Source organism: Littorina saxatilis, linkage group LG11, assembly GCF_037325665.1.
Source record: "Littorina saxatilis isolate snail1 linkage group LG11, US_GU_Lsax_2.0, whole genome shotgun sequence".
In the NCBI taxonomy this organism is placed as follows: Eukaryota; Metazoa; Mollusca; class Gastropoda; order Littorinimorpha; family Littorinidae; genus Littorina; species Littorina saxatilis.
In genome coordinates, this window is record NC_090255.1 from 29,195,586 (window position 1) to 29,211,731 (window position 16,146).

The 16,146-nt window shown below is 41.8% G+C and overlaps 1 protein-coding gene across 1 annotated transcript; it reads right to left on the reverse strand.

The window, feature by feature from the left end:
• Positions 1–710: 710 nt before the first annotated feature.
• Positions 711–11,273, reverse strand: LOC138979528 (uncharacterized). Its single transcript, XM_070352240.1, has 6 exons — positions 11,156–11,273; positions 10,804–10,947; positions 5,382–6,450; positions 4,231–4,418; positions 1,685–1,899; positions 711–758 (listed from the first exon to the last, which is right to left on the reverse strand). Exons 1-6 carry the CDS (start codon positions 11,271–11,273, stop codon positions 711–713), a joined length of 1,782 nt encoding a protein of 593 aa, XP_070208341.1.
• Positions 11,274–16,146: the final 4,873 nt, after the last annotated feature.

A 16,146-nucleotide genomic window follows, 5' to 3' on the forward strand; every position in this document is an offset into this window, starting at 1 on the left:
TGGGGCGCTGGGAGGGCTGGCCAGGGGCAGGTTTCCTCCCGACGCGGTGACTCCGGTCGATGTCCACGTCCTTCAGGTCGACTCCAATGCTTTTCGCCACAATCTTGACGATGTTGTCTGTATTCTCGGACTCGAGCTCAGGGATTGGACTGATCCTAATGCAGTTACGTCGGCTATACTGCTCGAGGTCGTCGAACTGCTCCCTCAGCTGAATGATCTCCTTGTCCTTGGCCGCTAATATGACCCGGAGGTCGGCTATCTCCTTCCTGACCTCAACCGCCAGGGCCTTGGATAAGAGTTCTATCAGTTCCGGATCAATAAGTGCATTCTTGAGCTGTTCTTTTAGGTTGGACATATCTGGTGGTTGTATGGGGGCGTCCAACGCAGTGCTGTTCAAGTACGTAGGGTTAATGATTGTGGTTTCTGGGTCTGAATCAGACATGAAGCTATCACAAGGTCGCTTTGCCTCGCCGTCGTCAGATAGAGGAGATACAGCAGGTCGTTTGGCTGTCTCGCGGTCGCGGTCCGGTGTCGACATAGAGAAGGATCGTACAGATATTCAGGTAATGTTTTCAAAAGAAAATGTTAACAGCAGACGCCACTGTGACACTGCAAGAGTGTTGCAAGGGTATTGTCCACAGCTGGCGACTGAAAACCGTGACTCCGTGACACGTACGAGCGTGAATGTTGTTTAGCAATTGGTCAATAGGTCAGTAGGCCACACTGTTGTCAATGAAAAGCGTGAAGCGTGCAGTGGTCTGTTACATTGCACGAGCAATATCTAATCTGAACATGACAGTTCATTCTTGACCCGAATCAGTTAAACTTCAATTCGATTTTAGACAAAGAACACTCACTTGCATCACGTCAAAAGTCACTGAGAATTGACCACAAGTGTAGAACGTTTAGATGTGCACAATATCAGAGTCCATACTGCTTCCCTTGCACTGTAGTTTAACGAAAATCCTCACAGTCATCGAGCTCCGTTCAACCAACCGCCATTGCGACCTTCACCTTCATTTTGTCTTTTAAATATGATGCTTTACAATCACACGCACGCACGCACACACACACACGCACACACACACACACACACACACACTGAACACACACACACACACACACACACACACACACTGAACACACACACACACACATACACACACACACTGAACACACACACACTGAACACACACTCACACACACATATACACAAACACACTGAACACTCCCCCCCTTTCCTAACCTAGGTGGTGGGTTCAAGTGCTAGTCTTTCGGATGAGACGAAAAACCGAGGTCCCTTCGTGTACACTACATTGGGGTGTGCACGTTAACGATCCCACGATTGACAAAAGGGTCTTTTCTGGCAAAATTGTATAGGCATAGATAAAAAAATGTCCATCAAATACCCGTGGGACCTGGAATAAAGTATGCACAAAAAAAATTCCATCTCACACGGCATTAAGTCTCAGGAAACATGAATACACGCATGCGGGGAGAAAGCAGCCCGAATTTCCATGAGGGTAACCTCACTGGACTGTAAATCTTATCCAATCCAATCCATCCAATCCATCCAAACACACACACACACACAAACACACTGAACACACACAGACACACAGACACACAGACACACAGACACACACACACACACACACACACACACACACACAATCTCACCAACTTCATAGTAGTCGAGCAGTGTGAAGCCATAGGCAGCTAACCCTGCAATAAGAGTCGTGGCGCCCAGGAGGCCAAGAGAAGAGAAGTGACGGATGTAAAGTATCAGCCCTATCAACCCTCGCCCAGCAACGTTGGAGCAGTACAGAATCACCAGCAGGTGTGTCCCTTGCTCCACGCTCAGCCCTCTCTCCCTGCCGATGTCAGTGAGAAAGATCCCTGAGGGGAAAGAATGTAAAAAAGACAAATGAAGATTAGTCTTGGGATAAATTATCACAATAATTTGTAAAACAAACAAATAAACATCAAATAAACCGGCACGGTTGGCCTAGTGGTAAGGCGTCCGCCCCGTGATCGGGAGGTCGTGGGTTCGAACCCCGGCCGGGTCATACCTAAGACTTTAAAATTGGCAATCTAGTGGCTACTCCGCCTGACGTCTGGCATTATGGGGTTAGTGCTAGGACTGGTTGGTCCGGTGTCAGAGTAATGTGACTGGGTGAGACATGAAGCCTGTGCTGCGACTTCTGTCTTGTGTGTGGCGCACGTTATATTCTGTCAAAGCAGCACCACCCTGATATGGCCCTTCGTGGTCGGCTGGGCGTTAAGCAAACGAACAAACAAACAAACAAACAGACAAACAAACAAACAAACATCAAATAACACAGGGTAGTAAGCGCTCTATATACATACGACATGTGCAATGGAGTAAGCGAGAGTTATACGGAACCTTTCTCCTGGCACCTGAGAGAATAACAAGCACTGAAATGAACAAGCGACTTTCATCCTCAAATAAACAAAACAAAAAAAAACATTTGTCAGAAAAGGTTTGATTGAAAAAAGATTCAACGATTTTTGCTATCACAGAGTTATCACAGAGTTGTCAAAGGTGAACAAGTCGACATCGGCTGTCAAGGTTTTTTTCATGTTTTATTCAGCTAATCACAGGGAGCCCCCTTGGGGCATGAGGATGAGGAATATGATTGAAAATAGCAATTACAACAACAAGAAAGGCATAGCACTTATTTCAGCATGGATTTGAATAACAAGAATTGTCAGTAAGTACTGGTGTCACATGACTGATGTGAACCAGTTGATTGGCTAATGGCGATGCACTAAATCTGTTAGCGCACTCTTGGAGTGCGCTAACTTTTTCACAGAGCGTATTCTTACACCCTTTGCCAAAGCAAGACTGTACTCTCATCCTCAGAATTAATTAATGACATGTAGCTTATATTCTCCACAATACCAATGATTATGACCATAAATTTCCTGCTTTTTAATTAAAAGCAGAAGTGGGTTTTTTTCTGACAGATTGCATGCGCCTGTGCCGCCTACAGTTGCCACTAATCTAAAAATAGAACCTGCTGTGTCTAATTTTTCAGTTTCGACTTGCGAAGATTCCTCTCATAATTATGCCATGTTAGTGGCATGTAGCTTATTATCCACATTGCCAAAATGATGAGTTAGTATACAAATCCCAGCAGCTAACAGAAAACACAAGTGTTATTTCGATAACGTAGACTAGCAGCTAGATCAGCACCGGCCGGCGTAGCAGACTACACTGATATACGACTGCATCTGTTCAGTAAATGAATGGTTTCCGAATTATTATTTCAAGGCAAGAAGAATCGGAATCGAAAACGTGTAGGGTTTAGAACGTTCTTACCATATATATAAGACCAGCCTGCCTCGTGCTTGCAGACTCAGTGCAACGAGACGAGCAATTTTTGTTTTTGAAATGAGACTCAGTGCAGTGCGTAGCACTAGCAGACGACATAAATCCCGTTCAGCAAATTAACATGTTGGGCAAATGTGAACGATAAAACGATGGGTATATAATACGTGTAGGGTTCAGAGCATTCTTACCGTTCATATTTAGTACCAGACTCCCCGATGAGTGAAGATGACCACACGAGAATCATTTATTTTGAAAATGTGCTTTCCGTCGACCTTGGCAAGGGGCAAAACTCTGCACAGTCAAGTCTGTCGAAGCTCGATGAAGGTTTCGAATCGCAAATAATTAAGAGCATAGTCCTTTCTCCGAGTTAAAATGAGGTCTCTATGAAAGATCATCACTTTTTAGCTTAACGCTACACTGGAATTTACCAACAGAAATTAAAACAAGAGTTTGCGTGTGACGAACGCACGACACACTTCAGACAGCCCACATAAAAGTAGATCATACTGGACGTATACGACCTGACCACACAGTTACGCCTATCCAAATGCGCGTAGCAAAGTGTGCGTTTTGAATCTTCTTTTTTCTCTGGCGGTACTGACAATATCGTTATTGAAACAATCCCAGTGCACTAAGGGATTTATAGAGCAAATCTCGAAAATAATTATTGAACTCAGCGCTATGCGCTTCGTTCAATAATGAATTTTCTCGATTTGCTCTATAAATCCCTTAGTGCACTGGGATGTCTCAATAACTTAAAATATGTTTCATGGTCAGAATAACCACATACACACAATGTTGTTACCTTCTGGTTATCGGCTTCCGGTTACATTGGATTTATAAGTAGAAGTGACGATGAACACTGCACTCACCTGGTAGGTTGAAGGACAGGAAGCGGGAGTAAGTAGCAATGGTGACGAGAACCCAGCGCGTGTTGTGAAAGAGGCCCACCTGGAGCGCTTCATACACTGAAGATCTTCTCCGACCAGCGGCCGTTGAACGTCGTCGTTGCGTTACGTCGTCCGTCTCTGTGTTGTTGCGTTGTGTATCATCTGCTGGACTGAAAATACACAACATCTTCAGAATATTGTTGTACATGTAGAATAAGGCCCCTCAAATGCAAAATTAAGACGTATCCAAGTAACAGTCACGTTCTAGTCTGGCTTTCATGGGAGATCTGGCCAGGCGGCTTCATCAGGATCATTGACACACGTCAAAACCAAACATCCGGACTGCTTGCAATGCAGAGTGAGAAGGTTTTGCTGAATTAGTTTCCTAAACATGAAGTAATGTACAGCGATCATCTGTTTGCTCGATTAACTTTATAAACGTGAAGCTAATGCAGTCTGCTAAACCGGCACGGTTGGCCTAGTGGTAAGGCGTCCGCCCCGTGATCGGGAGGTCGTGGGTTCGAACCCCGGCCGGGTCATACCTAAGACTTTAAAATTGGCAATCTAGTGGCTGCTCCGCCTGGCGTCTGGCATTATAGGGTTAGTGCTAGGACCGGTTGGTCCGGTGTCAGAATAATGTGACTGGGTGAGACATGAAGCCTGTGCTGCGACTTCTGTCTTGTGTGTGTCGCACGTTATATGTCAAAGCAGCACCGCCCTGATATGGCCCTTCGTGGTCGGCTGGGCGTTAAGCAAACAAACAAACAAACAAACAAACAAACAGTCTGCTAATAAATGTATTTGTGAAAAAAATACCCATTCTGCAGAGCGAGCAGGCAGGCCCTTCATTGTTGGTGTGTGTCCAAGAGAAGAGATGGTCTTTTCCCATGTCCAACTCTAGCCAGATCTGAGACAAACAACAACACCACCACCACCACCACCACCACCAACAACAACACCACCACCACCAACAACAACAACAACACCACCACCGCCACCACCACCGCCAACAACAACAACAACACCAACACCAACACCAACACCACCACCAATAACAACAACAGCAACAAGTACAGTAGCTGCAAGTGTTGTCAACACAAGTGTAAGAAGAAGAGGAACAGAGAAAACCCTACCTTGAAATCTGTACTTTCTTTGATAGACTGACAGCAGACGATTCTTTGATCATACCCCTGGGTTCTTGACGTCTGTTCCATTCATCCATATGAAGAGCAGTCTCCATGTCATCAACGTCGTTCTCAAAGCTGACATTGCTGTGTCCCCGTCTTGACAAAGTCTCCAACATCATGTCCTTATTCTGACCATGTTCGTTGTATGGAACCTCCTTTCTTTCCTGTTCACTTCTTCTTTCGGTGACCATTCCGTTCTGTCTTGTGTGACTTGCACTACCGTTTTCCGCTTGTCTTCGTGTTTCGTTTTTATCGTCATGGAAATGTTCTTCTGAGATGTCCCCCTCATCCACGACGTTTCCTACATCTGATGTTTCCTCGTTTTCATCAGGCTCGATGTTCTTTTCCTTCTTCGGTTTCTTACATGTTGCTTGAATGAAGACATTGTCCAGTTCATATGGCTCTATTTCCATCATGTTTGCTGTATCAGGGATACTTTCATTACTGATTAAATTCCTGGCCTTCCCGTTTATGTCACCACAGATGCTCTTCTTTACAGTGGCGTTTTGTGTGTCTGAGATACTATCACCCCTGTCTGACTTCATTACAGTCCCTGTCCTTTCATTGCCGATGTTTTCCGTGCTCTCTAATTTCATGGTGTCATTTTTCTCCTCGTTGCAGATGCTTTTCTTACTTTCCGATTTCACAAGAGTATGTTCCCCTTTAGCATGCATGCTCGTCTCACTCCAAGACTCTTTGCCTTTTCGCATTTCTCGAACTGGTACCGCTTCGACATCTACTTCAAGATCGTCTTCTCCAGGGGCTGGGTCTCTGCTAGCCTCGAACACCTTCAGCACAACGCCGAAGAGGACAGAGTTCAAGGAAACACCAGCCAGGATGAGGAACATGCCCTTCAAGGTGAATTCATCCACCAGCCAGCGCAGCATGTAAGGGAATACGGTCATACCCACCCCGCCGCTCATGGAAACCATGGGGAGCACCACCTTGCTGTTCTCCTGGAAACTCGTCCCTGCGATCACTGCCGCTGAGAGGTAGCAGCAGGATACGCCTAGCCCTGAAGAAGAAAACATGACCAAGTCGCGTAAAGCGATATACAGTGGAAACATTTAGTCAATCTGCCGGCATCAAACTTACAGATGAACATCAAAAACCAGCCATCGCGGAGACTACATTTAGATAGTCACGGCTAACCATACCCGAAGACCGAGAAGGGTCACGAAGTATGCGAACATAGTATATACTTAAGGAAACATAACACATCTATTCTTTTTCTTTTTTAATTCAGAAGACGAGAAATACAATGCAAACATTTGTCTGATAAGTAAAAATTCAATTTTAATGACAACTTTAATGAGCGAACTAATTAACTTTTTTTGTAGTTTCTGAGCAGAACACACACACACACACACACACACACACACACACACACACACACACACACACACATACACACACGCACATACACGCACAGACACAGACACACAGACACAGACAGACACACAAACACATGCACACACAAACACATGCACATACACATACACACGCGTACACGTACACATACATCACCAACCTCGTCTCGATACCCCGTCTATGTTTAACATTTAGTCAAAACTTGACTGTACAAGGAACAGTAGTCTGCTAATACAGTCTACGCGCGTCGCTTCTTTTTATATTTAGTCAAGTTTTGACTAAATATTTTAACATCGAGGGGGAATCGAAACGAGGGTCGTGGTGTATGTGCGTGTGTGCGTGCGTGTGTGTGTGCGTGCGTGTGTGCGTGTGTGTGTGTGTGTGTAGAGCGATTCAGACTAAACTACTGGACCGATCTTTATGAAATTTGACATGAGAGTTCCTGGGTATGAAATCCCCGAATATTTTTTTCATTTTTTTGATAAATGTCTTTGATGACGTCATATCCGGCTTTTCGTGAAAGTTGAGGCGGCACTGTCACGCCCTCATTTTTCAACCAAATTGGTTGAAATTTTGGTCAAGTAATCTTCGACGAAGCCCGGACTTCGGTATTGCATTTCAGCTTGGTGGCTTAAAAATTAATTAATGACTTTGGTCATTAAAAATCTGAAAATTGTAAAAAAAAATAAAAAATTTATAAAACGATCCAAATTTACGTTTATCTTATTCTCCATCATTTGCTGATTCCAAAAACATATAAATATGTTATATTCGGATTAAAAACAAGCTCTGAAAATTAAATATATAAAAATTATTATCAAATTTTTTTTTCGAAATCAATTTAAAAACACTTTCATCTTATTCCTTGTCGGTTCCTGATTCCAAAAATATATAGATATGATATGTTTGGATTAAAAACACGCTCAGAAAGTTAAAACGAAGAGAGGTACAGAAAAGCGTGCTATCCTTCTCAGCGCAACGAATACCCCGCTCTTCTTGTCAATTCCACGGGCACTGCCTTTGCCACGGGCGGTGGAGTGACGATGCTACGAGTATACGGTCTTGCTGCGTTGCGTTGCGTTCAGTTTCATTCTGTGAGTTCGACAGCTACTTGACTAAATATTGTATTTTCGCCTTACGCGACTTGTTTACATTTAGTCAAGTTTTGACTAAATGTTTTAACGTAGAGGGGGGAATCGAGACGAGGGTCGTGGTGTATGTGCGTGTGTGTGTCTGTGTGTGTGTGTGTGTGTGTAGAGCGATTCAGACTAAACTACTGGACCGATCTTTATGAAATTTGACATGAGAGTTCCTGGGTATGATATCCCCATACGTTTTTTTCATTTTTTTGATAAATGTCTTTGATGACGTCATATCCGCCTTTTTGTAAAAGTTGAGGCGGCACTGTCACACCCTCATTTTTGAATCAAATTGGTTGAAATTTTGGTCAAGTAATCTTCGACAAAGCCCGGACTTTGGTATTGCATTTCAGCGTGGTGGTTTAAAAATTAATTAATGACTTTGGTCATTAAAAATCTGAAAATTGTAAAAAAAAATTGTTTTTTATCAAACGATCCAAATTTACGTTTATCTTATTCTCCATCATTTGCTGATTCCAAAAACATATGAATATGTTATGTTTGGATTAAAAACAAGCTCTGAAAATTAAATATATAAAAATTATTATCAAATTTTTTTTTCGAAATCAATTTAAAAACACTTTCATCTTATTCCTTGTCGGTTCCTGATTCCAAAAATATATAGATATGATATGTTTGGATTAAAAACACGCTCAGAAAGTTAAAACGAAGAGAGGTACAGAAAAGCGTGCTATCCTTCTCAGCGCAACGAATACCCCGCTCTTCTTGTCAATTCCACGGGCACTGCCTTTGCCACGGGCGGTGGAGTGACGATGCTACGACTATACGGTCTTGCTGCGTTGCGTTGCGTTCAGTTTCATTCTGTGAGTTCGACAGCTACTTGACTAAATATTGTATTTTCGCCTTACGCGACTTGTTTACATTTAGTCAAGTTTTGACTAAATGTTTTAACGTAGAGGGGGGAATCGAGACGAGGGTCGTGGTGTATGTGCGTGCGTGTATGTGTGTGTGTGTGTGTGTAGAGCGATTCAGACTAAACTACTGGACCGATCTTTATGAAATTTGACATGAGAGTTCCTGGGTATGATATCCCCATACGTTTTTTTCATTTTTTTGATAAATGTCTTTGATGACGTCATATCCGCCTTTTCGTGAAAGTTGAGGCGGCACTGTCACGCCCTCATTTTTCAACTAAATTGGTTGAAATTTTGGTCAAGTAATCTTCGACAAAGCCCGGACTTTGGTATTGCATTTCAGCGTGGTGGCTTAAAAATTAATTAATGACTTTGGTCATTAAAAATCTGAAAATTGTAAAAAAAAAATTGTTTTTTATAAAACGATCCAAATGTACGTTCATCTTATTCTCCATCATTTGCTGATTCCAAAAACATATAAATATGTTATATTTGGATTAAAAACAAGCTCTGAAAATTAAATATATAAATATTATTATCAAAATTAAGTTTTCCAAATCAAATTAAAAACTATTTCATCTTATTCCTTGTTGGTTCCTGATTCCAAAATCATATAGATATGATATGTTTGGATTAAAAACACGCTCAGGAAGTTAAAACAAAGAGAGGTACAGAAAAGCGTGCTATCGTTCTCAGCGCAACTACTACCCCGCTCTTCTTGTCAATTTTACTGCCTTTGCCGTGAGCGGTGGACTGACGATGCTACGAGTATACGGTCTTCCTTCGTTGCATTGCGTTCAGTTTCATTCTGTGAGTTCGACAGCTACTTGACTATATAGGTCCCTGACTAAATGTTGTATTTTCGCCTCACGCGACTTGTTTTATCTGTTATTGTCACACACTTGTCGTTATTGTTATTGTTCGAATTATCTGTATATTTACGCTGAATGACGCTACTTGTAATCACAGCCTTGCATTCTAGAGAGAGAAAAAAAAGGCAGTTTTTGAAATGCAGATCTGGAAATAAATGAAAGGATCAGATATCAGATATCTTGGACACGACTAGGTAAAGGTTGCTAAGAATATGTAATTTTTATTCGCAACGCAATGGCTTTGAAATAGCCGTTGATAACAACGCAGTTGCCTTCAAAATACTCACGAGGTAGGTGTGGGGAGTCAGACTGTTTTTAATTGAAACCTTGACAGTAATGCTGAGTGACATCAACGATGCATTGATAGTCGCAGCCTACTCTGGTAAGCGTATGTGTAACCATGATGTTAACTAACACAAACTGCAAGACAAACTGACAAACGGAACAGGACAATGGAGGATCAAATAAACAGACAAAGAAACTACCATAATTATTCCCGTTGAGACTGAAAGTGCACGGGGGCAACAGATGAAAGCGATTGTGGGGTTGATGATAGTGTGCGTCTACAATGATGATGATGATGATGATTCTTTCTTTATTTGGTGTTTAACGTCGTTTTCAACCACGAAGGTTATATCGCGACGAATGATGATGATGATGAGGATGATGATGGATGATGATGATGATGATGATGATGATGATGACGACGACGACAATGATGATGACGTTGACGATGACGGTGATGCTGCTGCTGCTGCTGCTTCTACTGCTGCTGCTGCTGCTGCTGCTGCTGCTGCTGCTGCTGCAGCTGCTGCTGCTGCTGCTGCTGCTGCTGCTGCTTCTACTGCTGCTGCTGCTGCTGCTGCTGCTGCTGCTGCTGATGATGATGATGGTGATGATGATGAAGATGATGATGATGATGATGATGACGACGACGATTGTGACGATGACCATGATGATGACAACGACGACAACGAGTATTATAATGCTGGTGACAATGGCATCATTGACGCTGCTGCTGATGGAAATGATGACGACGACGACCATGACGATGACAACGAAGATGATGATGGCAATGAAGTGGTAACATTAGCAATTGCAGGCAGATTACCTGTGATGGCACCGAAGCAGACGATGACGACGTAGATGTTGGGGGCGAGGCTGCTTCCAATACATCCAACACAGCACAGCAAGCTGCCAGCCACCATAGTTGTCGCCCCTCCCACGTGACCAATCACGGGACCCGTGATAATTCCTGTCCAAAATAGATACAAAACTCTAGAATTTAAAACAATGAATAGATTATTCCTTTCATTATACAATAAGTATATAAACAGGTTAACCAAACATCTAAATGTGTAAACAGAAAATGTACAACAAAAACCTAGAAAGGCTAGTTTATGAAACGTTTGGCTTTAGACGAAGCGAAAAAAAAAGGCTTCGAAGAAAATAAGCACACGTACCTGCTCCGAACCCCATGCCAGACGCCAGAGACAGAACTATAGCTGCGAGCGGTCGTGTCGTCTGGTACGACTCCACGACATCGAGATACACTGACCCCATGCCGAAGGCCGTTCCCATGGATGTGAAGGTTGCTAGGCAACATGCCAGAAACACAAGAAAGTGATGAACCTTTCTTGTGAACGTCGCTCCATTCCTCGGGCGTTTTTGAGTTTGAACTGAGGTCTGGCTGAAAGAATAATGATGGTCAAGGTCACAGAGGTTATAATACGAAAGCCAAGTTCGTTGTGGTTATATGGAGTGAAACTGTTGTCAGTTTGGTAATTCTGTATACTGTTTCCTGTTTTTAATAGACGATCGATGTTCAGGAATAACTCTGTCAGGATCTTCAGTGGTATGGTAGAGTAACAGCCCCTTTTGCGGGGTCAAGCAGTTCATAACCAGGCGAAGCAAATACCACGCTTCTGATTGGCTTAAACCTGCGACTGACTGGGACCCAAAAAACTAACTCTGATGTGTGTGTTGTGAAGCAAATACCACGCTTCTGATCGGCTTAAACCTGCGACTGACTGGGACCCAAAACACTAACTCTGATGTGTGTGTTGTAAAGCAAATACCACGCTTCTGATCGGCTTAAACCTGCGACTGACTGGGACCCAAAAAACTAACTCTGATGTGTGTGTTGTGAAGCAAATAGCACGCTTCTGGTCGGCTTAAACCTGCGACTGACTGGGAATCAAAAAACTAACTCTGATGTGTGTGTTGTGAAGCAAATAGCACGCTTCTGATCGGCTTAAACCTGCGACTTTTGTTTGTTTGTTTGTTTGCTTAACGCCCAGCCGACCACGAAGGGCCATATCAGGGCGGTGCTGCTTTGACATATAACGTGCGCCACACACAAGACACAAGTCGCAGCACAGGCTTCATGTCTCACCCAGTCACATTATTCTGACACCGGACCAACCAGTCCTAGCACTAACTCCATAATGCCAGACGCCAGGCGGAGCAGCCACTAGATTGCCAATTTTAAAGTCTTAGGTACGACCCGGCAGGGGTTCGAACCCACGACCTCCCGATCACGGGACGGACGCCTTACCACTAGGCCACCGTGCCGCTAACCTGCGACTGACTGGGACCCAAAAAACTAACTCTGATGTGTGTGTTGTGCAGCAAGTGCTCAATATGCTGCCCCTTTCTTTCGAAAATCAGCGTTCACGAGTTCTTCGGAGTTCACGATTTGTTGCGGCAATGATCGGTGGCCCGTAAAGATTGTTCACAACGTGTTTGGCTTGAGGTCACGTGGGTTTGGCTTGACGTCACGTGGGTTTTTGCTTGAGGTCACGTGAGTTTATGAAAACACACATGCTTAGCGAACACTTCGAGTGATCAGTAATCCATCGGCGGCAAAAACTGGCTCCGATGTGCATATTTTCGAAAGAAAAGGATATAATAACTTAGCCCATGCTGCATAACATACACATCAGAGTTAGTTCTTCGTCCCGATGGCAGGATGAAGCAGATCGGAAGCGTGGTACTTGTTTCGTCTCGTTTTGAAAAAATGTTCAAGTAAAAAGGGCTCTTACTCTACCACACCGCTTACAAATCTGGGCAGAGTTGTTTCCGAAAACGTGTATTGTCATTCTTTCTGTATGCAGTTTTCCACTTTGCATAACATTTGCCTGGTCTTGTTGATATTTTGTTTTTGTAAAACTAATTCTTAATGTCATTGCTTATATTATTGAGTCAATGACAAAACTAACAAGTCGCGTAAGGCGAAAATACAATATTTAGTCAAGTAGCTGTCGAACTCACAGAACGCAATGCCATTTTTCAGCAAGACCGTATACTCGTAGCATCGTCAGTCCACCGCTCATGGAAATTGACAAGAAGAGCGGGGTAGTAGTTGCGCTAAGAAGGATAGCACGCTTTTCTGTACCTCTCTTTGTTTTAACTTTCTGAGCGTGTTTTTAATCCAAACATATCATATCTATATGTTTTTGGAATCAGGAACCGACAAGGAATAAGATGAAAGTGTTTTTAAATTGATTTGGACAATTTAATTTTGATAATAATTTTTATATATTTAATTTTCAGAGCTTGTTTTTAATCGGAATATAACATATTTATATGTTTTTGGAATCAGCAAATGATGGAAAATAAGATAAACGTAAATTTGGATCGTTTTATAAATTTTTATTTTTTTTTACAATTTTCCGATTTTTAATGACCAAAGTCATTAATTAATTTTTAAGCCACCAAGCTGAAATGCAATACCGAAGTCCGGGCTTCGTCGAAGATTACTTGACCAAAATTTCAACCAATTTGGTTGAAAAATGAGGGCGTGACAGTGCCGCCTCAACTTTCACGAAAAGCCGGATATGACGTCATCAAAGACATTTATCAAAAAAATGAAAAAAACATTCGGGGATTTCATACCCAGGAACTCTCATGTCAAATTTCATAAAGATCAGTCCAGTAGTTTAGTCTGAATCGCTCTACACACACACACACAGACACACACACACACGCACATACACCACGACCCTCGTTTCGATTCCCCCTCGATGTTAAAATATTTAGTCAAAACTTGACTAAATATAAAAATATAACGAAACAATGTAACATCACAGAAGACTACCAAGACTCATGTGCACATGTACACGGACGATCTTTTTAAAATAAAATCAAACACTCTGAAATTATTTTTTTTTTCCGAGAAAGCAGCGCTGATTGGTGATGGACATACATGTTTTTGCACACGTTCATATGACCAATAAGTATTATTTGTTGGAAAAATCTGGGTAGACATACCTTAATTTCTCCTCAGTAACTGTCACGTGTTTTTCTCTTCTGGCGAATTCTTCCTGCAAGTTTCCATTGGCAACTAAAGCGTCCGTTGGAACACTAGGTTGATGATTTGAACAAGGTCGGACACCCTCCTCTCTTAATCTTGTATCTTCTGTGTAAGGACCTTCCATTGCAACTACCAAAACAAAGTTTGCTTGCACAATACGATGCGTATACTGTAAGGTCGACGATTGTCTTGTAAGCTTAAAGGTATATAAGTATACTTCGCGCATCATCCATTTAATTACTATCGTATAAACCAAGTCATGTCCAATATATAGGCAATTTAGACCTGACGGACAATAAGCCCATTAACTTTTCCATCCATTTAAAGGGGTGTTCGCAAGTTGTACATTCGAGCTATTGGATGCATGGTGACGGAGCAAATACGAATTCAAATATAATTGTGTGTGCTGTGTGAGCGTGTGTGTGTGTGTGTGTGTGTGTGTGTGTGTGTGTGTGTGTGTGTGTGTGTGTGTGTGTGTGTGTGTGTGTGTCTGTCTGTGTGTGTGTTTGTGTGTGTGTGTGTGTGTGTGTGTGTCTGTGTGTCTGTGTGTGTGTCTGTGTGTGTCATGGGACTTTCCCGTGTCTAAAAATTAAAAAAAACGTATGATTAATGACATTGATAGGACCAGACTTCAACTGAACTCTGTTTTGCAGATAAGTTTTAAACATTATGAACGATAAACTCACAACAAAGGGTAGTTTTCGTCTACAGAAAATAGAAAGCCTTTTACTGCTGTTGTTAAATTCTTCAAATTGCAATAAACAACATGAAAGCATTAGTTTAGATAGATCTACTTTATCTATCTTTAACTTTCCCTTTAAATGTATTTCTTTCTTACTTTCTTTCTTTTTACATTTAGTCATGTGTGTGTCTGTGTGTGTGTGTGTGTGTGTGTCTGTCTGTGCGTGTGTGTGTGTGTAGAGCGATTCAGAGTAAACTACTGGACCGATCTTTATGAATTTTTTTTATGAGAGTTCCTGGGTATGATATCCCCAGACTTTTTTCTTTTTTTCGATAAATGTCTTTGACGACGTCATATCCGACATTTTGTAAAAGTTGAGACGGCACTGTCACACCCTCATTTTTCAATCAAATGGATTGAAATTTTGGCCAAGCAATCTTCGACGAAGGCCGGACTTTGATATTGCATTTCAGCTTGGAGCCTTAAAAATTAATTTTTGACTTTGGTCATTAAAAATCTGAAAATTGTAATTAAATGTTTTTTATAAAACGATCCAAAATTACGTTTATCGTATTCTTCATCCTTTTCTGATTCCAAAAACATATAAATATGTTATATTCGGATTAAAAACAAGCTCTGACAATTAAAAATATAAAAATTATGATTAAAATTAAATTTCCGAAATCGATTTAAAAACAATTTCATCTTATTCTTTGTCCGTTCCTGATTCCAAAAACATATAGATATGATATGTTTGGATTAAAAACACGTTCAGAGAGTTAAAAAGAATAGAGATATAGAAAAGCGTGCTATATCCTCCTCAGCGCAATTTTATCGCTACCGCGCTTTTCTGGATTGTTAATTTCACTGCCTTTGCCACGAGCGGTGGACAGACGATGCGACGATCGAGTGTACGGTCTTGCGGAAAAAAAGCAATGCGTTCAGTTTCATTCTGTGAGTTCGACTGAGCTTGACTAAATGTTGTATTTTCGCCTTACGTGACTTGTTTTTTTCTTCATTTATTTGTTTAACCTAATAACAGACTACGAGTTATTCTGAAGTTAATTTGGTTAGTCTCTGTATACGTGTGATCTCACTTGATATTTGTTTAGTATAGATTTACATTTTACAACAACAACAAAAAGTGTCAAAACTAACGCTAACAAAAAGAGCAAGCACTAAACAACCCCTTTCATTGAGGGTTATTTCAAGGTTAGGTTGTCGCCCTTCCTGTGTTTGAATACCATTGCCTTACTTCGTGCTATCGCAAGCAATGTTACAATTATAATTGGATTTTGTTGTTGGACGGTGACGAAGGACCGAGCAGGGTGAAGTTCAACCTTCGCGTACTTACGTTTTTGTTGTTTGTTGTGTTGTTGTTATATAAAAAAAAAAACAACATTTGCTCATTCAAACACACACACACACACACACACACACACACATACACACACACA

Coding starts and splice junctions, on each gene's coding strand:
- LOC138979528 (XM_070352240.1), bottom strand. CDS start 11,273: ATGGGAACGGCCTTCGGCATGGGGTCAGTGTATCTCGATGTCGTGGAG. Junction 4,419..5,381: donor AAGAAAGTACAGATTTCAAG/GTAGGGTTTTCT, acceptor GTGTATTTTCAG/TCCAGCAGATGATACACAAC. Junction 759..1,684: donor CACTGCTCGACTACTATGAA/GTTGGTGAGATT, acceptor GCAATGTAACAG/ACCACTGCACGCTTCACGCT.